This window comes from Hylaeus anthracinus, unplaced genomic scaffold (genome assembly GCF_026225885.1).
Source record: "Hylaeus anthracinus isolate JK02 unplaced genomic scaffold, UHH_iyHylAnth1.0_haploid 0, whole genome shotgun sequence".
NCBI lineage: Eukaryota > Metazoa > Arthropoda > Insecta > Hymenoptera > Colletidae > Hylaeus > Hylaeus anthracinus.
The window spans coordinates 17,699,154-17,725,230 of NW_026533254.1; the positions used below are offsets into that span (position 1 = coordinate 17,699,154).

Genomic DNA, 26,077 nt, shown 5'->3' on the forward strand with positions numbered 1-26,077 from the left:
CAGTACACATACATACGGTGAATGGAGCGTCGTTTCGATGGACGGCCAACTGAAAGTAGGGAAAACGGATCGGTCGCCGTGGCGGCAAGAAAACGCACTGACTATTTTAGCGAATCGAGATTCGACCATGTACCTTGATATATAATATACCTTGCGCGTGTTTCAAGAAAGTATGTACGCGTCCGAGAGAAATGAAACGAGAGAATGTGTGTGCGAGCGTGCCAAAACAGTGAGGTTGAGCGAGTGAGAGAGAAAAAAAAATATATATATATATATACATATTATATATATTATATACGAAGGGAGAGTTTTTCGCTCTGGACGCAAAGAAAGAAAATAACAAACTGATGCGTTTTGTCCTCTAATCGTAAAGGTTCGTTTTCAAACGACGTGAAGTCTTGACTTTGCGATGATAACGGTCGATGTACAAATAATTTCGTGTCGTGACATTTATCGGCAAGACAAATTACTATTATTATTATTATTTGTCTTTTTTTTTCGGACTATACAAGTCATGACCTCGTGTCGTGATAACACAGCATCGGTGATTGGAATTTCATGCCAATATCCGACATTTAAGTTTTCACAATGACAAATGTCACGGCATTAAATGTCGTAAATTTCTGTCACGCGAAAACGAGCCTTAAAGATCGTTTATCGTTGATTGTGCGAAAAAGACGAATGAAAACAAACAGGGAGAGAGAGGTATTCCTGGAAGAACGCGTCCGTTTGGTCGTCAGTTTCTCGCACGCGCAGCGCGCTGTTATCGTTGCAACCGATACAAAAAAAAAAAAACAACAAAAATACACAACGATCGTGTAACATCGTCTGCGCGTGCGTAACAATCACGTTTTTCCCTACGTGTAATCGGCGAAGTAACTTCAGTTCTTTTCGTGTCTCTCCCTTTCGTTTACGCGACGCATACGCGGAGAGTAACGTTTGCGCGAAAATATTCGACTAATCACGGCTCTCCGTCGCTGTTGGACTGGAATTAGTTTTCGTTAAGGAGCCTGTTTAGTTTGGAGTTTTAAAAGTTGGACGATATTTGGAATTGTTCATTTTTTACTCATGTTTATCGATGTGTTGCGGAGCTATCGAAATTATCTCAAGTATTTAATTAAACGATCGGTTCGAGGTCTCCAAATAAATTTTTCATCACGAATAATACACAAGTGTAATGTATTTATAATGAAAAATTTATTTCGAAACGTTACGTTCTGTCCTCCAATTTAGATGCATTTCATTGTCAGACTTACGAGACTGTAACTGCTTTCGATGCTACAATCGGTCAGAAAATGTACAAAAAAAGTAACATCGATTCTTCTCACCTCCAAAGCTAGACAGACACCTTAACGGCGAAAATGATTACACCGCCTACGAATCATCACGGAATCGTCAATTATTAAATTACGTGCGTTGTTGGATCTCAGTTGCGACTCTTAATTGGCCAGTATTGAGAAATCGGAAAATTCTAGTCTCCAAGCGTTCCAGAGGATCGTCATCCCTGGAGAAGCTTCGTGGTATAGGAGCAGTTCGAAACAAACGTCAATGACAAGGGTCATTCGACAATTTTATGATGAATTCGTAATGAATTCGAGTTCGTGACGACATTTGTGTGTCATAGTTAACCCTTCGAGCTCGACTCCCGTACAGTGTATAACGAAGAGCACGAAAGCTGTGGCAAGACCACCGCGCAAGTGTACATAGCGCAGGTTTTCGATTGGCGAAGAGACACCGAGTACTTGCACCCATCGGAGACCTTCACTCCTTGCCCCAACTTTCGCGCTCCCACGTACCTTTGTGTTTCCGTGTTTGCGAATCAAACTTTATCGTCCGAAGACGATGCATAGTTACCTATTTTTCCGAACAACTTTTTTACGACACTCCATCGAAAGTCAGGAAAATTGATAAGCTGTTTTACACAGATTAAGATTGAAAGTATCGTGCTCGAAGGAGAATATACACCACGAGGCTTCACACTGCTTCCGTAGTAGGCCTAGATTAGTGGGGATCAAGCGCGAATCCCTTCTCACCCTCTGTTTAAGATTCTCAGTTGCAAATGAAAACGTTTGAAATTCTCCAACAAGTGTTCGACGCTCCCGAAGGAAGAAGGGATCGAGCTTGAGCGACTTCCACGTCAGAGACTAGGATTTTAGGATACAAGAGATCTAGATTGTTCCGTGCGATGAAATTGATCGCGATTCGGTGCGAAGGAAACGCTTACGGAACGAACACGGTCCAAAGAGAACGGCCGCCTTTCTCTTGCCGCGCAGATGTTCCCTCTCCGTTCGAGTATGTCCTACAAACTACGTGGCATTTCTTCTTCGTAATGGTTTACTTCCCCTCCCCCTCCCCCAATCTTTTGTAAGCTTACATTTTACACCGATCATCGCTGTACAGAGCATTGTTCCGCGAAACTCTGGTCTGCTTTAACTGAACGACGAGAAAAGTTAACGAACGAGGAGACTCGGTGCACCAATGGGCACTACTCGGCGAAGCTTGTACTCGCGAAACGACGGGCACAATTTTTTCACTTCTTCCATGAATGCTGCGATTTTCTCGTTCAATTAGGAAACAAGCTGTAGAGGAAACAAAAAGAAAAAAAAAAAAATCGTTCAAAAACAGCGATCGACGAAGAGCGTCGTTTGTCCCGTTGATTTCGAGGGAACAAGTGTCGCGAGTCCGATGAGGTTACACAAAAAAAAAACAAAAAAAAAAAGAAGATGAAGCAGAAGGTCAGAACTTTTGTTCTGTCGTTCCAACGAATAGAGGTCGACGAGTTTATCGTAAGCTGTAAATCGTAGATAATATTAAGGATAATCGAGTCGCGATCTCTGTAATGATGACGATAAAACGCTGAGCGATGAGACGACGACATCACCGACGACGTATAGTGGTGTCGATGTAACGAGAACCGAGAAACACCGATAACGATTTTCCCCTTTCCGTGTCTCTTTGATAAACTCCGTCGCGGATACGATGCAATTTGCTGTCAAATTTAGGGTACGTAAGGATAGAGTTGTAAAAGTATATCTATTATTGTACGTAAACAAAAACAACCGCAAAGAAGTACGTTTAAGGTTCGGCTAGGTGGACGCGTCGAGCGCGACGCGCTTAAACGCCTCGACGAACGCCCGTTTCGCGCGAGATGGGGAGGATCGATTGATAATAACGATGCAACAATAACAATTGTACATAACGAGGAAGAGAGAATGAGAGAGAACAAAATCGAATTCGTTCGCGCGAGCCGTGACAAGCGCACGATATAAAATATTTTGTTATGCAAACGGTGAAGAAGTTCGATGTTTTTTGGGGACGAAAGGATGGCTGTGTGATTTTCAAAGTCGTCCAACCGGAGTTTCCCCGACGTTTCCGAGTCGTGTTGGAATATTCGTGGCCTCGGTAGTTGTATAACGAGTATTCGAGTAACGGCATGGACGAAGGGTGGCAAGAGAGAAGAAGAGAAGAGAAACACCGTCGTTACGCGCAACAACGAGATTTCCTTTTATCATTCCCAAAGCTCGTCTGCCATTCTTGGTCGCTTCCATGTTTAAACGTGAATGGGAGAAGCATCGATAATACATTCCGGTTGAATCGCCGATCTCGAGATATCGCCCACGATCACAATTCATTCAGGAAGAGGGAATCTCGACCGGAGGGACCGATCTTACACGGGAGAGATAGATTTGCAGCCGCCGGTACTCCTGTCGAATTTTCTTCCATTGAAGATGGAAGACCAAGACTGAAGCGAACGAGACAAGAGGATAACGGGAGGGCTTAACGATGGCGCGATCGACGAAGAATGAGATCATCGATTGGCCACCTTTCGACGCGCATCCCGTTGTTTCTCTTGGCGAAACAATTGTCTCGTGTTTGCGCGTCCGACGTGAATAGGATTGCTCGAAGAAACTGTATCGGAAGTGACGTGCCAGTAGGTCTAGTCGTTGGGGGAAAGAGGAAGACTCGACATTTTTTCAAGCATCGTCCATTACGAGGCCCCGACAGAGGAACAATTATTTTTTGCCGTTTTTTTCTCCTATCTAAGAGGAAACGATCTAGAAGTTTCCATTATAGAAGTAACAGCGCAAACGTGTTGAATGCGAACGGCTACGTTGCGTGAAAACGATCGAGAGATCCTCCGGAAATGAAGGGAAACACATTGGAGAGCCAGTAATATTTCGCGAACGATAGAAGTAGGCGGATAAACAAGTTGGTATCTAAACCGTAAACGTTTATATCGTAATTTTGGTACTGTTATTCGGTATCTACACGCATTTGCAAGGATACGTTCGTGTATCGCTGTAGTACGAAGACGAAGAAGAAGAAGATGAAGATGAAGATGAAGATGAAGAAGAAGAAGAAGAAGAAGAAGAAGAAGAAGAAGAAGAAGAAGAAGAAGAAGACGATTGGTAGCAGCACCGAAGTGAAAGATTGGAACGAGAGGGAAGAAACGTGTCTTTCAAGATCGTCGATTCGAAGAAAGTGAGAAACGAATCGAAGAAGGAACGAAGAGTGACGATTGTGTGTGGAAAACAATGAAGAAAAAATATAAAACGCTGTCTGCGTTGATCATTTTGGGATTGAAATCGGATCTAAGAGCGAAGCTGGAACGAATGTGAGGATTTCTAAAAAATGATCAGAAAAAAATGTCTTTTTGAGAACAAAAAGCGCCAAAAAAAATCTGTGTATAAAGTCAGTCGAGAATGTGTATGCATGTGTGACAGAGGGGATGAATGAATGAGATGGATCGAGGAAAGGAAAGATGCGATAAGCATGGAGCAAGTGACAAAGAAGACGAATATTGATAAGAAGAAGAAAGAAAACAGAAGCGTTGGTGTGCAATAATCGTCAGGAATGGTTTTTATCAACTTCCTGGCGCGAAAGTTCAAAGACAAGTCGATGGAAGAACAAATTTTTGGTTCCTCTTCCGTCTGCGGACAAAGTATATGCGAGGATCTTTTTTAGAAAGATGGAAGGAGAAGTTTCCGATGCTATTCGCGAAACGTTTCTCAAAATTGACTTCATTGAAGAAAATATTTCGGTACAGCACAATTACATACACACAAGCATAAAGATACACATCCGTATGACACGTATGTACATAACGCGACAGAAGTGCAGGAGAAACAAATAGAGCCGATTCGTAAAACGAAACGCGCGTTTATGTGAGTCACGTGTGCAGAAAAAAAAAAAAAAAGATTGATACAAACACCGGGCGCACATAACCTAACACTGTACAATTGCAAATAAACGATAGATGGGGAAGCGCAAAAGATTCCAAGCGGAGATACAAAATGGAGAGAAAGCTGTTTCTGTAACGGGAACGCCTGACAATTTTCGATTAAGGCCCCGTTACACAGGAAAGAAACACGGTACAACGCCGCGTTCCAAGTTTCTTTGGTGTTTACTTAAACGCAGATGGAGCCACTTTATGAACAAAATGAAAGATGAAGGAGAACAACAGGAGAAAATTTGTAACGTTTCCATAGTATCGCAAACGATCCTTTCTGTTCCTTGTCCCCGTCTCGTTTTTCCCAAACTTTTTCCCTACACGCTTTTCTTTGATACTAGTGAAACAAGAACATGGCAAGCCACGCTACGAAGCTACCTAGCTTCACCTCTTCACGACTACCCAACGAGAATCATCTTTAGTTTCCGTTTCCACCTTATACCTCAACAAGTCTTATGCATATCCCGTCCACAATTTCCTTTTACTACACCCTTTTTCTTTAGGGCCCTTCTCAGGGCCCGCAAATGCATCATCTACGGAGCATCAATCTCTTGGATCAACATGAATAGAAAATCTGTCCTTTTCAGGACAATCTATTAAAAACTGTCCTTTTCAGGACAATCTATTAAAAACTGTCCTTTTCAGGACAATATATCACAGCTGCCATTTTTGGCTAAGCTTTTCAGTAACTTATCCTTCGTAAGGACAAAATTAATCCTGCCTCAAAATAAAACAAAATAAAATTTGTGTCTGGATAAAATCCCATTGTACCCGAATTGCTTGTGTCCCTTCTAGGGGTGCGTCGCAAACTTTAAATTTTCAGCCTGGCCAGCCAGTACTTTGGTGCGTATAATGTTAATCTTTCCAAATTTTAACGATTTAATGTACATAACCTAACCCCATCTTTGTTGCAGTCCTGTAAGTTTTATACGACACATGTTTGATTTCCTTTGAAAATTGATAACTATTGCTGACGCAACAGTTTGCGGTACGAACGGGTAAGTATTGCTCAGCGTGACTTAAGCACATTTGCGTCGAAACCTCAGAAGGCCATGGAAGATAACCGGTATCGTTCAGGAAGTATGTCGCGTCACTCGCGTCACGTTTCGCTAGAAAAACAAGCTAGTTTTACCGTATCGACACGACGTACTTTTCTGACAAGATTCCATTTTTGTATCGTCGTCAAGTGTTACGATATAAACTGATCAACGTTAGTAAATGTAATTTTTTGAAACTAGAATCTTTACTACTTTTATAGATCGTCATGTGTCGAAAAATATCGAAGTCACGTTTTAAAAAGTTGTGCTAAGTTTATAATTTGTTTTTTAACAGTGAGTAATTCATTCAATAATGTTCAATTTAATATTACAATTGAGTTACATAACCTATTCGCGTACTAAATAGGATGAATGAGCCTCGATGGATTTGGAACGACCACAAAAGATACTCCTAGCGATAAATACGCTACAAGCATGAAAAATTAAGTGACTTTAATAAACTATTTTCGATCGTTCAGCCGATGCATGTTTCATTTCGCAGTATAATCTTGTAGTTGTCCCACCAGTACAGCTACAGTGTGGTATACGAATGCTCCGGGCAATGCCCTACCAAGATTAGCATGTATACGTGTGGATTCGCACAAGAACGCTTTATTATAGCAGACAAATCTAGCATGTATTAAGATATCTGTCTTTCTAACTTTTTTATTCATTTATTCTGATAAGATTGTAAGAAGTTAATCTGTCTTCACACGATCTTCTTTCGCACCGATTAAATGTAATGAAATACAGTATATGCACTGAAATTCGTGACGGACAGTGAACTCGAAACTTAATGGAAACGGTGCGAAGATTGATGGCCTTGTTTTGTTGCTTATACGAATCAGTAGTCAGACGTTGAACGAAAGCAAGAAGAAAAAAGTCTGCTTATCGATTCTCTTTTCTCAATATTGTTTTATGCACGTACTTGTAGCCTGCAAATATTTGCCTTGTATTTTAAAACTTTATGACGCGCGCAACCGTGTCGTTTAGTATGACTAATCGAAAAGACAAAGTCATGCCTCAAAAACTGAAAGGAAGAGCGTGACGAGCATAACTGTATTTTATAGAAGAGAAATCGATTGGTCGCTGTGAGTCATGTTTCGCTATTAAAAACTTGATCGTATCGATCGTGGAATTTTCATGAATATATTTTTATATCGAAGACCAAGTGTTAATAAATATATTTTTAAGTAATAACACGGACAAGATTCTTCCATTTCTAACTCGTTACTGTTTCTTAGGCTTAGAAGTACCGTAAGTTCTTCAACTTTCTAGAATTGACCATAGTAGTAGGTCACGTCGAACCGTCTTAAGCTTTCACTTAGCTATAGCGTCTAAAGTAATCGAGACTTACAAAAAGATCGATAAGTATGTACACTAACTACATATATCCTCTAACTCCTTGTTTTTTTAGTGTTTCATATTCCATTATTTTCTTAAACTACTGATGATCTTGTTTCATTGTATTTTTGGGCCCACATTCTTTAGTCGTGCATTTCCGCAATAAACACGTTACGTTATTTTTGGGCAATGAAATATGGACTTCGAAGTTGTCCTCATATATGTATACAAATCGTGGGCACGAAATGTCTGATGAAATATCATGTGTTATTAATATCGCGGGTTAATTTTAACGTGTATTGTTATATTCATTGAGGGAAAACTGAAAATGAATTTTTTTAAAACCACAGAGTACTTTTATACAAAAGTAATATATTTTATTCCAATAAATATACATTTGTTTTATAATGTGTATTGTAAAAAAAAAAACAGCGTTTATATATAATATAACTTTTAAGTTAAATAAACGAACTTTATTAGATAATTTTTTAAGCAAAATACTGTTAGAATAATTGTCGCGGAATCTTCCAGATTTCTATATTTCCGTGGGTGTCGCCTATGGCCAACAAGTCTCTGCAAAAAAAATGTATAAATAACGTAATTCTATTTTCCGATCTAATCGAATAACTTACAAGAACTTACTTTTTAGAATTGACGCGTAAGCAGCTGGCGTTTTCCCTACCAGGTGTTTCAAATTTCACATTTGTTACAGGTCTACCATCGGTGATATTGTACAATTTTATGTTCGAGCCAGCCCCATAAGTTGCCAATACATCCTGATTCCCGATCATCCACGTAAATCCTACGATAGTATTTTCAAAGGAAATCGAGCGCAGGCACGAATGCTGAACAGTACGAACAAATATTTATTCTTGAGAAATTCAAAGTATTCGAGTGATTTTTATAAATAAAATCCGTACCTCTTCGAAATCGTATATACGCATCTCCCTATCTGTGCCAGCAGTGACGAACAGGTCACGAGTAGGAGAGCATTTAACGCAAGTAATGCTACCTTCGTGTCTGTCGTATTCGTCTACTACAGGATCTATAAGAGTTTCATCTCCTGTAATTAATAAAGAGAAATAATGACATAGTACAAGAATATCAGTAGAATACATACCTTCGATAGGAGCGACGCGCTCTACGCTGCACTTGTATATTCCACCACATAAAGTGCCTACAATGAAAAATACAGTATCCCTAGATAAAAAGTCAAAGCTGGTGATACACAATCCAGATTCAACGGCGCGTTCACGAGTTCCACCCGCACTGCGCGGTCTTGAACTCTCTATTGGATTGTGTTCTTTGGCTACTTTGAATCTAAATAAGGTACAATGTATACAAAAATATTTACATATGTATATATATATATATATATATATATACTATCTCTGAATAGTCTTTGAGAAAACAATTACCGTTTGTATGAACGAGCAATGGTAAAGTTAGCCCCCATTCTATGAAAAAAAATGTATCCATCTTTGCCAGAGCTTACTAGCAAGGACACATCATTTACAGTTCTTGCTTTCCAGTACACTTGAGACACTGAATCTCCATGAGTGCACACAGTTGTTGGTGTCACTGATACATCATCTCTCAAGTTCCAAACGAGGACATCACCTTTATAACAATTATATAGAGATTTTAATCTATAAACATAAGTTTATTTGAAAATTTAGTAAGTTACCATTGAACAAGCCAGCTGCTATAATGGATGGTTCATTTGGATGGTAAGCCAAGGATGTGATACACGAATTAGTTTCTAACGTTTTACTTGGAGTATTAAGGAAATCATTGTCCTTTGTTTGGCTGTATAAGTGTATCTTAGACAGATGATCACACCACGTTTCATGGTAAGGAATGCCATGGGAAACAGCTAATGTTCCTCCTCCGATGCTCCAACACATATCGCTTACTTTCATCTGGAAGTACATATAAATTCAACAAAATTATATAAAATATTAATAATTATAAATGAATAGTCGGTACCGGTGTATCTGCTTCAGTACTGTTAATTTTTTGCAATAGCTGGGTGCTTGCAAGCGAATCCTCACTAGTTTTTGGGTCAGAATCTTCGAATGCATTTGTTTCATATGCCTCATCTAGAGCTTCCATTATACTTGGTGTAACTCTATTCAAAAATTGAACCAATTTTTGATAGTCCACGGTAGGCTCCTTTTTTTCCTCGATTACAGTTTGAGTCTAAAACGAGAAATATTTATTCATTCGTCGTTCGTACATTTACAAATGTATTTACAAGTACCTCGATGCTTCTCGTTTCAATTGTTTGCACGGGATTTTGATCACAAATAATCTCAGTTGTTTGAACAGTCGTCGATAATTGCGACCTAGAAAACAATAACAATTAAAGCAAAAAATGACAGATTCTACGATGAAATATATGATAATAAAACAACGTACTTTGTGGGTGATAATTGCGAATCGAAACTCACAGAATCGAGAGTACGATCAGTAAACATTATTAAATAGAACGTGTATTGCTCTTGGGACTTGTTTAGAAGTAGTTTGAATATTTCAATCGTTGATGAAATCAAAAATAAGAAGTAAAGTTAAAAACAAGTGTTTGAGTGCGTCTAAAAAAGCCACACGTAGTGGCGCCATCGGTGGGAAAATGCCCAAGTTTGTCGAAAAAATAGTTCTTTTCGTTCGCGCTAGATGGAGTCGTCAACTTACACAGTCGTCATCTAGCGTCAATAATGGAAACTAATTTTACTACATACTTGGGTGTTTTCTCACCGATAGCGCCACTGGTGTTAAACCCGCTCACTGAACCGCTCAGTGAGCGATGGCCTTTCTGAATGCACCCAATTGGAAGTTTGCCGCTCAGGGGAAGGGGAGGGGATGCGTTTGGCGTGTCGTATTCCCCTCAAACGAAACGAATTAATGAACCTCTGTGTACATAATACCATTTTTATAAGTCTATTGTTGATTTTTGTAAGAGAGCGCATTTGTTTGAAGGAGATTTTCCTGCTGATATAATGTTAACCTGCGTAGCGCGTGACTGTCTTTCGAATCAGGATACGAAAGTCGACCGAAGAAACATTTTATTTTTCCCTTTTCCCGACGATATTGCGTGAGTATTTGTTATTCTTGTCTCTTAACAACCTACAGCGTATAATGTTTGTATACATTATTCGACGTTTTCAGTCAAAGGAATCAGTGGATAAGGAATTGTCAGTTAGATGACACCTCTACAAATGATAAGCCACTCTACCTTTGCGAACTGCATTTCGAGCAGATGGATTTTACAAGTTTAAAGGAACTGAAACCTAATTCTGTCCCAACTGTTTTCGATAAATTAGAAGGTATCCACAACAGTGACAAACGCCTGTTTGTTTATTAAACTTTTTAGAAAGAACAATGTTAAATTTGTTGCAGAAGGACAGAGAAAACGGAAAGCTGATAGTGTACCCGAAACTGAATTGTCTAAAAGTCCACCTTTAAAACAGAAAAAATTAAACGAGGATTCTTCTAGTTTAATAACTCCAGTTAAAAGTCCTTGCACCCAGCTAATAGCTAATGTAAAGAATGTTACTGTATTTTTAAGTTTCAAGTGCTCGGTATGAAAGATTACTCAGCAAATGCGATGTTACAGGTTGAAGAAACAAATGATGTAGATAAAATGGATATATCTATTGATCATGATATATCCATAAATGGATCTGCCCTTTTAAGATCTGAATTATATCACGATGTGGAAATAGGTAAAAAACAATATCGTTTAACAATACAAATAGACAAAATATATGGTAGACCATGTCCAAGGTCAAAGAAGCTCATGATATTGGCACAGTTGAAGAAGGAAAAGTTACAACTTACTAAAAGTATAATAGATATGGGTCAGAGAGATCAATCTTTACAGAAAGGTAATAGAAAGGCTGTTTGCGTGAAAGGCGGTTGTAAATTAAAAAAATCTGTGTACGAATCGAAGCCAGCTTTTCAGTGTGAACACTGCGATAAATATTACATAATGAAGAAGTGTGACAATCCAGCAGAGAAGAATAATATCTGTGCTATATGTTACAAGACTTTTCCATCTTCACAGTCCCTGTACCTTCACACTAAAACTCATTTTACATGCGACATGTGCCAAACAGAGTGTAGCTCGCAAGTGACTTACGATAAACATGTAAGATTACACGTTAGTACGGATCCGTTGTATCCGTATAAGTGTCATCAATGTACAGAAATATTTGAACTCAAAGAGGACGCGAGGCAACATTATTTAATCGTACATCCAACCATAAAATTACAAAATACAATTTTGCAAGTAACAGCCTCGCCTTTAACTCAACAAATACCTCAACAACAAGATTATCGTTGCATCAGTTGTAACATAACATTTAGGAACGAACACGCTTATAGGTAGGTTTCATTGTCGTAAGAATATGTTTCGAACCACCGTTCCATCGATCGATTGTAATTTATTGATATTTTTACAGAAACCATATAAGTTGTCATAAAAAGAAAGAAGGTTTAAGGTGTAGCATCAGCGAGACCAATAATATATTTCCAGTACCCAACCCCCTAACTGGTAGTCAAATAGGTATTCTTCGAGCCGTAAAGTTTACCTGCAGAGTATGCTCCATGGAATTCGACAACGTTGGCGAGGTCGACAGACACACGAGAACACACCTAGAAGAAGAAAACGAAGAGGAACGCAAGTGTAATATTTGTAAAAAACTGTTTAAAACGAGTGCACAGTTTAACGAACATTTAAAGTTTCATTTGTCACGTACGCATTCTTGTCCTGTATGTTCCAAAGCTTTTATCAACAGAACTACACTGAAAATACATTTAAAGACGCATGGTGAAGCATAGGATCCTAGTAATAAATTTATCGAACAATTTTAGCGCGGTTGTGTCAAATTTCGATTCGTGAATGTTTCAGAAATCGAGTGTTTAGTCGGTGCGTCCGCCTAAGGTATCTATGAGTGGAAATCTTCTGTATAACGAGTTTACATTGTACGATGGGTCAATAACACATTTAATGTTCGGTTTGCTCGTATTGTTATATATAAATGTATATATTTGCGAATTGTCGTGTTGTGCGAGATTTGCTTTCGTTGTTATTTAATATTTCCGTTACGTATTTTTGAATGTTTGTACCAAACGATGAGAAATGGAAGAGATAAACAAAAGACTTAGGAACCAAATTAAAATGAATAAATCAGAAGCATAAAAAATAAGTTTCCGCGTTGTTATCTTTAAAAAAAAGGTGATCTTATATAACTTGGTTAACAAAAACTTTCGATAGAAAATTCAAATTCCAGTTGAAGCCGAAACTGGTCAGTGAGCAGACTAGTAAGTAAACCCTTAAACTACTCTATAGTATCTACAAATGCTTCTAATGAACTTTAATTTAATTAATTAAAAAGAAATTTAAATTTCCCGCGGGAAATTGGTGTCGCTATCTAGCGGCGAACGTCCGAACTATTTTCGGAGTATGATCAGCGCCTCTATCGGGAAAATGCTCAAGTTTGTCGTGGAATAGTTCCCACTGTCAACGCTAGATGGGGCCATTTGTTCGTTTTAATTAAAAAATAAAGAACAAAGGTTTAAAAATGGGTTTCCATTCAAATTTTAACATTACGAATCTTGTTCACCTATTTGTTATTGGATATAATAAAAAAAACTTGGACGAAACAAATGGCTCCATCTAGCGTTGACAGTGGGAACTATTTCACGACAAACTTGAGCATTTTCCCGATAGAGGCGCTGATCATACTCCGAAAATAGTTCGGACGTTCGCCGCTAGATAGCGACACTAATTTACCGCGGCAAATTTGAATTCATTTGTATTCAAATACCGGGAATCCACCAGAGAAACTATCATAGTTAAAAAATTTTAAGTAAAAGGGTTAGCGTATGTTAAATATCTTCACTGATAACAAATCTTATGTTTGTATATCTGTTGCAGTGCGCGTCGGATCTATCCTGAAGGATCGGAGGAGGAAGATGAACGTCGGAACGTGAAACATCGTCGAAGATCAATGAAGCCACCGCAGATTCATCGAAGAATGAAAATAAAAGAGAAACGGGCTCCTTTCAGGTGTAGTCCGGATCTTTGCTAGGCCGAATGATCTTGATGTTACCGAAAGAGACGCTCAGGAGTCATTGGTAATGCGAAAGGGGGCGGCGGTCTGGAGTAAGGGGAGGATGGAAACGAGGGCATACGACCCGAACCAAAAGGGAGCCGACGCCCAATGACGGGAACAATCGGCACCCGATGTTCACGGTTCATCCTGTCAACGGGGACCACTTCAAACGTAGCCGTCCTCAATGTGTTTATTTGGCCAACGTCAAATTTACTCGTGGAGAAGCAGAGCTCTCTTACCGTAGCTGTCGTCGGCAACACCTTGCTGCCCTGTGTCCTTCTTCTCTAGCTGCTTTTCTCGCGTTTCGAGTAAAATCGGATCGTTTTGTCGCGCTCGATCATCGGCACTTGGGCGTGGCTCGTGTTCACCTATTGTCGGCGCCTCTGACTTTTCTCGGTTCGAGTACTTTCCGTTGTTCGCCTCTACGCTTTATAATGTACCGTAGCGATGTTGCAAACTTATGCCAGAGAAACTGAGGTCTTTGTAAACACCTCGGGGACACAAATAAACCATACGTACGTACATACTGGTATACTAATATCATACGATAATGTACTATTCTAAAATTAGTCGAAGGAGGAAAGGCTGATAAAGAATATCGTACAATTTTATTGTAAAATCTTACAGGAGGTTGTTGTCGCTATAGTATCTGTATCTATAGTTTAGGTAGGAATTATACAAATTTACAAGAGTACCAGGCAGGATTTCCATCCCCTTCTATATCGGGTGTCCTTTAACTCGCATTAAAGTCTTAAGTACGCGCCTGCACGTATTTAGTAACGGTTTGTCAGCCTAGAAATAGGGACCGCGGTTGGCCAGGTATCACGGAAACGAACAAGAAAAGCGCTCTATAAATTCGCCATGGTTTTCCACAGTAGCTAAGCGAACAACTTCGTGCGCACGCTGTTCATACACGTCCTCCGTGAAAATTAAGGGCAACGGAGGGCTGTCGCGTGACAAATCGCGTGATTCTCCGTGAACGACCGGAGAATACTGCGCGTAGAACCAACACCACCGAGTACATTTTAATCTGGTCCCACTCGAAACACGCATGGGTGTCGACATGGATCGTTTTAGAACTGCCAAATTTATTACTCGTTAGACTGAAACTGTTTAGGAGCTGAAGTGGATTTCACAAGGAGGATCTCCAAGTAGGCGAATCTAATTTCTTCAGATCTATTTTACATAAGAAAAATTGTTACATTAATTTCGCTTTTAATACATGCCAAATACAAGCCAATAACAGTACAAGTCTGATCAAACATCTTGATAATTTCCAGACAATTGTACACTTTGATAAACCTTGAAAGAGAAAAAGAATTCTAATCTTTTAAAAGTTGATCATTCCATCAAAACATCTCCGAGCAACTCGTTTCACGCTATTAGCGAATTTTCAACCCTCTTAGCCACCTTCCAACACGAATTCCGAGCATGTCGATCGATTTGCTTCGTCGAATTTTCGTGCAGTTTCTTCTTTTCGCAGAGGCGTCCGAGCACGACGATAGAAGCATCAATACGTAGCACGCCGAAAAGGGACGTCCTGTGGCGAAATTTGCACGCGGCACTTGCTCGAATGTTCCGTCAAAGGGTTGTTCGGTTATGCTAATTCACAGTGGCAATGATCGGCATTCGCTGTTGGAAGCTGTTTCCCGATTGTCCACGATCTATTCGGCGTCAAAGCATCCGACGCGACGCAGCTGCGTCGGGCTTTCTCCTTGCATCGTTTTCGAAAATTCGAGGTCACAATACGCTTTTGCTTTTTATATTTCGTTTTATATTCCGCATAACTCGAGCAACGCAACGTCGTAATCGTAGAATGTTTACGATTACAAATTATTACAATTACGATTATATAATTTTTCAACGGGGTATTTGTACGTGTATCGAGTGTATTATTTCCATATTCAGTTTACGATACATTGGCGATACTGTAAGTGATAGAATCTGATCACTGCATAAAGAAACGTATGTCTCCTCTCTTTTTGGTGACAAACGACTCCGTACGATAACGTTGCTTCGAATGATACAAAAGTACGTATAAAATGATCGTTCTCTTTAAGTCATGCTTTCACGGCGAGGGAAAGCATCGTGAAACCACAGGACCACGCGTGCACGTGCTCTTGTAAAACAGACAACCGTCGAAGATGGTACTTGGAGGCGATTCTGTGGAACGGCGAAGAGAAAAGACGAAGAATGAAAAGTGAGACCGGGAAAGGCGCCTCTCTTTTCGTTGCGGGCACGGGCCATCTGGCAGACCGATCTTTTATAGGATCTATCTATTCCCGCGTCCTCTCTTCAATGAAGGACCCACTCGCGCGGAAGTCCCTGGCCCTTTTGATTAATGGCTGACGAGATAAACCGCCTCGTTTCCTCGATCGCGGCGGGACCACCAAAAACTTTCGAGTCGGACTATTTTCATCCAATATTTTAACGGCGACACTTATTTCGCGATTGCTTGGTTTTTGGCGACACATAAAAGTCCAAAAAAAAAAATGATTTTCTTACCAACCTGATAGCTTGCGTCTTATTTAACTTACCTTGAAAACTTTTCGACGCTTTCGTTCGATCCTCGATGGATCCACCCTTTCCCACCCTGAAACGTCACCATCGAGGATCGGTAAACCGCGAAGTGGCGGCGACGGAGGGATCGTACGCGCATGCGTTCTCGGCTGGCTCGAGATGACAAAGACAACTTGTCGCTGCGGCGAGGGTAGGGAAAAAAAAGTAGAATAAATCATTGGCGGGTACCAGGCGATGAATCCCGTTGGGTTCATTCGCGTGGAAGGGGCATAATCAAATTTCAGCCCGCCATGCAAGGGGCGGCGACTCTGCGGTTGTGCACACTTTCGAAGCTTTTCTGCTTACCAGGAGGGTGGGACTCGCTCGAGGGCTATTATGGGGCTTGCCTTTGCTTACCCCCTCGGCTACCATCGGACAGGCTGGGGGTTTTTACGCTCACCCAACCGTGTAGCCCGTGGATTGCATCCGACGTGACGCGACCGACGCCGACGTCTCGTGTGAACTGGAGACGGGATCGATTATTTATTAGACGAATTTGTTTTGTATCTACTTGGAATTTCTGTATCTCAATTATTTGACTAATTAAGACATTATTATCGATAGTTTATATATTCTTGCATTTAGGCACGTCTTCGCACATTCCCCACATTTTCGCTTGTCGTAAATATCTGCAGTCTGCTAACAATCATCGTTTATTCCTATTATAGTAGTCGGGACAAACATTCGCGTGTTCGAACACGAAACTTGACCCTCTACTGGATGAATTCTGAAAGCGTATATATACATGCACTTTTTTTAATACAAATTTTTATTACTTTTATTTTATACATTTTATTTTTTCTAGCAAGTTTCTTAGATCTTTTTTTTTTTTTCATTTGAGATACACCGAACCGCGGAATAGAAAGCCGCATGATCGATGACGGTCACCGCGATCGTTCAGAAATTTACTTCCCTATTGTTCAACGACACTCGGAGCTGTCGATCGTTCAATTCTAATCGCCCACGTGCTCTCGCGTCCACTGTTCGTCCTCGAGAGCACGGATTCGTCGGGAAAAAAATTCGTGGTTCCGCGAAATTGGGAAAAAAAAGTTCTGTCGATATGTATCGACCTATCCATCACTTCTTATTGACAGAAGTACAAGAAGATTTGACGAGGCGCGCGCGCCGTACTTCAATTTTTTGCACTTCGATGGAGTTTACCGGTCCAGCGTGTCCAGAAGCCTGGAAAAAAATATTTCCTACGTGTACATTGCAAGTTGCAATTCAATATTTTCGAATCACGAATGTGGAAACGATAGATATTACGATAATAATAAATGTATCGTTTCAATGTTGAATTAAATTCATTTTTTTTTCAGTATTGCGTGTGTGTGTGATATGTTTCAAATTTTGTTTAGAATTTAGAGATCTGTCTAAAGTATCTTCAATTTGTGTATTTTTAATTATAATCACGCGTGTCTTTGGATGCGTTTTGTGTATTAAACGTCAATTCGATAATCTGTTCGTTAGCGTACAGGACGATACCAATAGCTTTCAATTTGAAATTATTACCCATCGATATCGTCAAGGACGAACTCGAAGCATACCTGTTTCCAGAGGGTGTCCATTTAGTTTCTGTATTAATATCAGTAGTACGTAGAGTCACCTAAGAAAACAGTCGCAGGAACAGTTAACAAAGCCTACTTCTGCGTTGACCTTCAAAAGAATTCAAACGAAATTCGCGTAAGTCGAATTTTGAAAGGATTGGCTCGAGAAGGTTCATCCTGGACTCTGTTTCTTTGCGTCGCGAGCAGGAAACGCAAGCGTCGCTGTCGCTGAAATTTGATGGATCGCTCGTGAAATCCACCGTCAAGGATCCCTCGATCCGTCTTACTTTCCATCCTATACGTCATAACAACCAGTTGCCATTTTTCAAAAGACTTGGAGTCGTTTTGTCAAAAAATTTGCTTCCGTTCGGTCAGCGCTAATCCGCTTACCCTTGAACTACGCTATTTCGCGCAACGTTTCAAAAATTCAAGTTCAAGTTTTTGTGAAAATATTTTCTATGTACAAATTTATTTTTTTATTAAACCTATGTATCGTACAAAAATTTCACGAACCTTAAAGTAGAACCGACCGAAATATACATTTTTGTTTACAATCATGCATCTTTGCTTAAAATTGGCATTTCTCGAACTATGAATGTTTCCTGTGGCACTCAAAGGACTAGTACCTGTATCGCCGTAAAATCGCCAATGTTCCTCCTTTTTTCCTCGCGTTCTCGAAGAGTCCTGTTGTTTACCTCGCGTTTAGTTCGAGGTATCGTCCCCTGGCTATCGGTCACGTGAGCGAGACGAGGCGGATCCGCGGCCAGAACGGCTAGAAAAGTCGTTCGTGTCGGGCCGAGAGCGTACAAAAGGGGACCAAACGGTATCAATGGTCCCGGGAGCTGGTTTTGTGCGATCGTATGGACAGAAGGCCACGGGGGTTGCATCGGAGGAAGATAGGGCGAACTGGAGGCCCGACGCGACGCGACGCGACGTTTCGCTTCTGGAGGGTTGCCTACCAACTTTGAGTGTTACAATAAATCAACTCGCTTCTGCGGAGCTCCACCCTCGTAACTTCGTCGAAATTTATCCCACAGAGGACACGACGACCGTTTCATTGTGTTTAAAGTGCTTCCCGTTCGCGTACGAGCCGTATAAACAATTTATTGTTGCTTCCTGTCACGCGTACGCGTAATATCTCGATCGCTCCACGTGCGATTTCAGGCTGTATAAAATTAACGTTCGTTTCCAGGTTAGATACGTTACCAAAACGGAACGTTCCATGTATCCTGATGGCAATTAATTCCAGGCATTCTAACCGGGCAAGGGAGAAGGTGATGAAAACGATTAACCCTTTGCGCTCGAGAGGGTGACTCTCAGTCACCACAAGGTTTTCTTTAGATTTAATTTCTTTGGAACTCAAAGTGCCAATAAAATGACTGTCGTTGAGGCAAAGGCGACCCCTGATTCTCAAATCTCAAATTAGAGATCTCATTCGAGAAGTCAATATAATCTTAGCATTCGTGGCAATAGAATGCTGAGAAAGCATCTCGAGTTGCTGGTAGATATCAGAAAAAAATTCCTCGAGTTCAAAGGGTTAAGAATCCTCCTTGTCCAACCTTGAGAGCGTTCGTAACTTCCGAGCGTTTGTTACCGATTGTCGTAACGTCAAACGAATCGAATCGAGTCAATGATTGTAACAAGATGTACAGTGTCGTCGCGAATAGAATTTGTAAAAATGGCGATGGCTAGGTGGGTCCGATGGAGGTCGCAATTACTCGATTCCGTGTGTTTCGAGCTTCGTTACTCCCATCTAGATCGTCCTCCGTCGTCGTCCTCGCTGTCCTCCCTTTCTCTCAGCTCCTCGACCCAACAACCCTGGCGACAATAGCGAGCGCACCCCATAGCAGCGGGGAGCGATTAATTCTCGACAAAAGGGGACGCGTATCGCTCAGCAAGCCCTCGATAGGCCTACCCAAAGCCCATCTTTGCCTTACTACAGTAGGGTAGTTCGACACACTCCTTCTTCAGGGCTACCTTCGCCTCCGAACGGACCAATCCCAAATAGGGGGTGGGAACCTTGACTGGTATATAACCGGGGGTTGTGACCCGACAGTGTAACAGTCGTCTTTGAATATTCGTGCCGATGCTACTCCTCGAGCCCCTTGCGAAAAACCACGTGCGTTAAAGACGAGAGAACGAGCCACGGAACCTCGAGTTCGATCGTCTTCGAAAAACTTACGTTTCCATAAGAGTCCTCGCGTGAGTTCCTCGAGGGAACCACACCATGTGCGAGCCGCGCAGCGCGAAATTCTTCAGGCCCTGGAACGTCAACGTCGACGATATAGCAGACATCGATCCTACCACGAGCGCGACTCGCGCGAACGACGAGAGGACCAGCGAGCGAGCGGTAAAGGAAGAAGGGAACGATGCTTTATCGATATACGAAGAAAGCAGCGCGAATAGTTTGTCAGGAAACGAAGTTACATCGTGCGGTGTCGAATGTTCGCGACGACGCAGTGAATCGCCTGGAGAAACGTCCAGAGGATCGTGTTCGGCCAGCAGCGGGGATGTGCTCACCAGGAACAGTTTGGATGCGCTGGACAACTTCGCCATCGGCTCGACCACCAGCTTCTCGGTGACCTCCATGATTCGGAAGGATCTGGAGATGCCAGGGGTTCCAGGTCCGGGAGTCGGCGGTCGTTCGATTCCATCGACCGAGTACACGATGGAATGCCTCCAGAAAATGGCACTTCAGCACACGAACATGCTCGTCCCTCTGTGCGGTGGGATGGTGCCAATGAACGTCGAGGCGAACATCCAAGCCTCAACGATCGCGACGACTGGCCAGCCGTTCTTCTACGGGTTTCCCGGTGTTCCACATCTCCCTCAGGAGTTGTACTCTCCCTCGATGGAGCAAGCAGTCGAACTGATCCACAGGCAGGACGCGGTCGCCAAACAAATGAAGAAACTGCGACCGAAGAAGTTCAGGTGCGAGCATTGCGACGTCGCGTTCAGCAATAACGGCCAGCTGAAAGGACACGTTCGCATACATACTGGTAAGACACGCTCGAATTATGTACAATTTTATTCGCGTCCCGTACGACTAGCTTAACTGACAATTTTGGACGAGTCTAAATAGATTTGTTTATCGAGGAAATGTTTCTTTGCAGAGGTATCTGATTACATTCAGGGGATATCGTTTAACAAGCTGACTGCCAGACAAATATTCTCGAAAATTTCTACTAGGATCGAATATTATCTTAGACTATTGGTATCGATTTTTGTAACTCCATCGAAATTCACGAGTTTCATTTAAATTCGTTTTCTTTGTTGTTCAACTTTCGGAATTATTTTTTTTCACTTATTAATTGCACTTCATTCAATTGCAATTGGTACGAATATCTATCAGACTGACTCCAAATACGCGCATCCAGAAACGAAATTGTTTTGGTTGCAGGCGAGAGACCCTTCAAATGCGACGCGGAGGGTTGCGGTAAGTCGTTCACCAGGAACGAGGAGCTGACGAGACACAAGAGGATCCACACTGGGCTAAGACCTCACGCCTGCGTCGTCTGCGGGAAATGCTTCGGTAGGAAGGACCACCTGAAGAAGCACATGAGGACGCACGAGAGTCGAGACCCTTATCGCATGGCTCTGGGAGCTTTCGCACTGGGACACGCGCTACCGCGAGGGCACGCTTTCCCTCCGTACGTCTATCACCCGATGTGACAAGACATCGACGACTAGATCGCAGTTATTTTTGTAAGATTAGCTTATTCCACAACGAGAATCCCTCCAGTTCACTTTACATGGTTGGGGGGCGCGTAACAGGGCAGAATTTTTATTCGATTAATAGAACACGAGTGAAAAATGACGAGTGATGAACATGAAACAATGTTTTATTCTATGATTCGACTATTGACACAAATATCGATTAAATAATGCCCTTTACGTACGCGTGCTCGGGACGACAATACGCGAAGAACGAACGACTCGATGTTATAGTATTTTTGTATATTGTATACCAGGTTTTTGGATATCCCATCAGAGATTATCGTACAAATTGATAATCATCGCGCGATTGCCTTGTTGTAGTGGCTGTTCATTTGACGAGAGGTCATCGTCGAAGAGAATTGTATTTTTGATACTATGTGATATTTCTATTCCGTATTTGCGAGCCACGACCGGTGTCTTTATACTAGTCACGTTGAATATTTTTTAAAATGTAAATATTGTATCGAATATCAGATGTTTATATATTTATATATTTATTTACACGCGCAGCTGGCGCGGAGATTATAACATAACTGACGAATAAATTGTTATCTATTTTTCACACTGATACATCGCGTTGTATTCGACGAAGAGTTCCTTCTCCCTTGATAAATAAACCAATTAGAAAACAGTCGAAAAACGCACACGCATCCCTTACGATATATGGACAATTTTAATTACTTTATGGGTTACATGTTAAACTACGGAATCTTCGTAGTTTGTTTAAAAATATTTTTAGTTTTGTACCGTCGAGAGCCACCACCATTTTCCTCTCAATTAAATCCAAGATGGCGTCAACCAGAAGCCTCTGCAACCCCCCATGAGAGAAATAGGGAACCCCCTTCCCTTGTTATAAAGCGACTGTCAGGGAAGGGCTGGTTGTCAGGACGGGGAGGGGACGAGGGTTGCGCCCTTTTGCACTCCGGAAGGGACGTTTACCGCGTGCGAGACTATCTCTGCCCTTCATCCGATTTTTTTTCTCGCTTTAGATTACAATACGTTCTTGCGGGACAGCTCGTGGCCGCGTACATAAATGTTTCGGTCGATTTCAGGGTTGGAAGTCACGAGGGGTGGCCCCGAGAAAAAAAAACTCGACTTCAATTAATTCCCCTGACAGATATCGCGCCGATTTTTTAATCTCATCCTATTGTAAGAGAAATTGGCTATAATAGAATATTTATTGTAGCCTCCACGAGTTACTTAATTCCCGACGAGAACACTTAACTTTATTTTTACTGACTTTTTCGCTATCTCGCTCGTACTTTTTGTTGTTTATTCGTGACCAGGACGTTTGATCGAGATATAGCGTTTCAATAATTAGTACAAGAGCACGATAACTGGTGCAGGAAAAACTGGGGAAAGCAAGACAGCTTAGGATTAAGTGCGTTAGATTTTCACACTTGGACACGGAGATTTTCGGTAGCATCCCTGGGCAGAGGCAACCCGCTGGGATATTCGTTCGAGCTCGTTGACACCCCCCTACGGATCCGCTGATATATGACACAGTGGCCTCCTGAACGTCTCTCTCTCTCTCTCTCTCTCTTAACGCATTTCGCTTCCTTATGAAAAAGTATAATCTTTTACAAAACAATACTCTCCGTTTATCATCATATAGGATAAAATGTCACTACATACCATATTAACATGTACGACAATATGTTCTCCCGTTCAACTTTCTTTACTTACAATTAGTATTAAGGTTGCACAGGGAAGATCGAAGGAATTTTCAATTCGGAGGAAACAATACTTCTCTTAAATATTAAGACATTATTCGCGAGACAATTCTCTATATTCTTATATTCATAGACTTGAATAACTAAAAATAATGTAAAAAAATTACGCCTTACATAAAAACACTAAGTATAGTATTTTACATAGTATTTAACATACAGAATTTAGGTGGACCGTTTAGATTCCCTTCGAGACTTTCCACCCCTTCTGACCACCCTTCCAGCAAGTACATGTTGCCTTTCTCCTTATCCGAATACAAGGGGTGGCTTCCATTCTACGGCCAGGTTTAAAGGATCCCTTAAACGTGCCTGGGATTACAGCGATCCACGGGCTCCTTAATCTCGGATTACACTGGCGCTGGTCGCTTTAACGTCTAGGTGCCCGGGATTCCGGAAGGCGTGTAGCAGCCCCTGCTGTTCTTTGCAGTCGATCCTAAAACAAACAGGTTGCACAGCCGTCGTCTCGTCACGGTAGTCACAAAGAAAGAGTTCTTCGTGACGGAGGACTCGTCGCTGCCTCGCTGACGTAAAAATGAATCGTTGGCGCGGATGTTTGTGTCACGATGGCAGTAATGGTGTCTTCGCGCCGGGTGTTCTTCCTGTTCCCTCGAATTCACGCGTTCCTTTTAATAATCGAACGGTCCACGGGACGCCGAACGCGAGAATACGATCTTTTCGAGAAATGTTGTCGAGTAATAGCGTTTACGATCGATGGGGGCCGCTGCTTCGTTCCCTTGTAAATTCGACAAAAATTCGGTAGCTTACGAACAACGCCAACCATAAACGAAGGATCAAGGCTGAACTCGCCCTTCAGAAAGTAAAGCATCGATATCCCCAACTAGCAACAATTACCTGTTTAATAGAATAATAACCAACAATTTCAACAACGATTCCACCACCACCTAGAGACGGTCCCCGTCGCAGTCTTACCTGCGAAGGACTACGTTGCAAGGCGTCCTCGGGACCAAGAGACGCGCGCGCCACGGGTGGTCCTGTATATCGGAATGTTTGCCCACGTCATTGTTGCATCTCCAACACTCGATACGCAAGCCTATGGACCTGGCCCCGTTTAAAAAGCGTTTAGTCCCTAATAGCTGTCCCTCGTTTCTCGTCGAGAAGGGGCTCCTCTAGGGACTCTTCAGGTGCGCGACGACGAGCGTTCTCGCGCTCAACGGGACGCAACGCACACCCGGGGCGCGTTGACTTTCTGATATATGGATCGCTCACGATACCGCGCACTGGAATTGTCCTCCCGTTCTATGCGACCTCCTCGAATATCAGGACATTTCGTAGCTTCGCAACTTTCAATGGAGAAGACCAGGGGACGAAGCCGTTTCCACGAGAGTCGTCCATGGAGACGCATCAGGGCCAGATATTTTCGTACGTGTTACGTCCCAGCTCGCCTGGGACTTTGTCGGGACTGTTTCGGTCGTTATTGACGCGCAGAAGACGAATTTAGTCGGTCTAGATTATCTAAAACGGTCAGTATCTAAATTATTTCCTGTTTCATGAATATCTCTGTGTATATAATATAATATAAAGTCTTATATTTACTCGCTATGCGCTATCTGAGTCTGCCTCGCATTCGACGCTTTATTTAACAACGTTACGTACAGGCATCCGAAGCATGCCGTTGCACGAACACTCGCCTACGTCTATTCGTTACCAAACAACGAACGATTCTCAAAGGAACCCACCGGTAAAATCACAATCATTAATTCTGACGAGAGAGAACAAACATCGATTCTACCTGCGATCGACGTTGCTCGTCTATTACACGACTCGACAATGGACGTCGTCCAGCGACGCCCATGATCGCCCTTTGTAAACCTGGAATTACATTTTTCTCCGTTCACGGATCATCGTTATACGGACGAAGGACTCGAGCCCTCCCACGACAGCGGAGTCTCCGAGTGTCCTGGAACCGAGACAACTCCCAGGTTACACACACGTCGCTGAAATATCGTCTCCTCTCGTCCTTTCGATGCTCTTGGTATTTCGTTTTTCCTTGCTTCTTTTTTTTTCTTAATTCCCTGACATGAAAAAATGGGGCCCCGGTGGGCGGGTGGCCCCGTTCCCGAGGAAACCGGTGAATGGGGGATCGATGCATAGTGCCATTCATCCGCGCACCTGACTCCTGACTTTCGGTCGTGAGAATCGCTTCGGAGGTTTTTCGAGATCTCTTTCTTCGTCGCTGGTCTCGTTCGTTCGACGCGCACGGGGAAAAAAAGAGTCGCGAGGATCCCATACATTCACAGAAATATTCGTACCCTCTGCGTTTATCAAAGATGTTTGTCTAAATTAAACGACAGGTTTGATGTTTCCAAATTTTCTCGTTATAGATACATACGCATGTACAAATTTTCTATAATAAATATGTACATAAATAAATTTTACATGCGTATGTATCTATAATGAGAAAATTTATTTGGTAACGTCAAACCTGACAATTTAATTTAGACAAACTTCATTGATAAACACAGAGCGTACACTGCAGCCCATCTTCGTTTTCCTATTTCCTATTGTAAATTACGTGTATTAATTGACGTAATCTCGAGACAAATCATGTATGATAATCGATAGAAAGGAGCCAGAGCGAAACGAATAGCGGTCCAGGACCGTTAGCTTAGCTTCTCAAAATCCATTCACCTCGAGATAGATCAATGGTCGAGTGTTAAGGTGCCCACGCCCAGAAAGGGGCGCGTTGAGCACCTGTCGCATCGTTCGGTAAGGAAGTTAAATCACATTGATCCTACGGGATATACCTGGTTCGAGGCAAATTGCTTGAATGGAG

At 41.9% G+C, this 26,077-nt stretch overlaps 3 protein-coding genes and 1 long non-coding RNA gene across 6 annotated transcripts; 3 read left to right on the forward strand and 1 right to left on the reverse strand.

The window, feature by feature from the left end:
- Positions 1–807: 807 nt before the first annotated feature.
- Positions 808–8,464, forward strand: LOC128894218 (uncharacterized). Its single transcript, XR_008461480.1, has 3 exons — positions 808–6,561; positions 6,635–7,524; positions 8,324–8,464. It is a non-coding gene; the product is annotated as an uncharacterized LOC128894218 (long non-coding RNA).
- Positions 7,964–10,224, reverse strand: LOC128894210 (cytoplasmic dynein 2 intermediate chain 2-like). The gene is made up of 9 exons (XM_054155808.1): positions 10,033–10,224; positions 9,875–9,959; positions 9,601–9,813; positions 9,299–9,533; positions 9,030–9,231; positions 8,732–8,931; positions 8,532–8,674; positions 8,254–8,456; positions 7,964–8,184 (listed from the first exon to the last, which is right to left on the reverse strand). Exons 1-9 carry the CDS (start codon positions 10,089–10,091, stop codon positions 8,115–8,117), a joined length of 1,410 nt encoding a protein of 469 aa, XP_054011783.1. The 5' UTR covers positions 10,092–10,224; the 3' UTR covers positions 7,964–8,114.
- Positions 10,225–10,470: 246 nt separating this feature from the next.
- On the forward strand, positions 10,471–12,814 carry LOC128894249 (zinc finger protein 808-like). Of its 3 annotated transcripts, XM_054155914.1 has the most exons (6): positions 10,471–10,705; positions 10,780–10,937; positions 11,011–11,153; positions 11,228–11,997; positions 12,075–12,298; positions 12,524–12,814. In XM_054155914.1, coding segments are annotated over exons 1-6 (1,392 nt in total). In that variant the 5' UTR covers positions 10,471–10,610; the 3' UTR covers positions 12,526–12,814. The 3 variants fall into 3 exon arrangements, with proteins under 3 accessions (XP_054011889.1, XP_054011871.1, XP_054011880.1); XM_054155896.1 differs by having other exon boundaries at positions 12,075–12,814; XM_054155905.1 differs by having other exon boundaries at positions 11,014–11,153; positions 12,075–12,814.
- A 7,249-nt stretch (positions 12,815–20,063) lies between these two features.
- Positions 20,064–21,508, forward strand: LOC128894115 (zinc finger protein mnm-2-like). The gene is made up of 2 exons (XM_054155590.1): positions 20,064–20,835; positions 21,237–21,508. The coding sequence occupies exons 1-2, from the start codon at positions 20,064–20,066 to the stop codon at positions 21,506–21,508; spliced, it is 1,044 nt and encodes a 347-aa protein (XP_054011565.1).
- The last annotated feature ends 4,569 nt before the right edge of the window (positions 21,509–26,077 follow it).

Excerpts from the sequence above, each read along its gene's own strand:
- LOC128894210 (XM_054155808.1), bottom strand. The coding sequence starts at position 10,091 with ATGTTTACTGATCGTACTCTCGATTCTGTGAGTTTCGATTCGCAATTA. Across the intron at positions 9,960-10,032 it reads TCGCAATTATCACCCACAAA|GTCGCAATTATCGACGACTG; the intron begins GTACGTTGTTTT and ends ATTGTTTTCTAG. Across the intron at positions 8,185-8,253 it reads TTACGCGTCAATTCTAAAAA|AGACTTGTTGGCCATAGGCG; the intron begins GTAAGTTCTTGT and ends TTTTTTTTGCAG.
- LOC128894249 (XM_054155896.1), top strand. The coding sequence starts at position 10,611 with ATGTTAACCTGCGTAGCGCGTGACTGTCTTTCGAATCAGGATACGAAA. Across the intron at positions 10,938-11,010 it reads TGTTTTCGATAAATTAGAAG|AAGGACAGAGAAAACGGAAA; the intron begins GTATCCACAACA and ends AATTTGTTGCAG. Across the intron at positions 11,998-12,074 it reads AGGAACGAACACGCTTATAG|AAACCATATAAGTTGTCATA; the intron begins GTAGGTTTCATT and ends ATATTTTTACAG.
- LOC128894115 (XM_054155590.1), top strand. The coding sequence starts at position 20,064 with ATGTGCGAGCCGCGCAGCGCGAAATTCTTCAGGCCCTGGAACGTCAAC. Across the intron at positions 20,836-21,236 it reads ACACGTTCGCATACATACTG|GCGAGAGACCCTTCAAATGC; the intron begins GTAAGACACGCT and ends TTTTGGTTGCAG.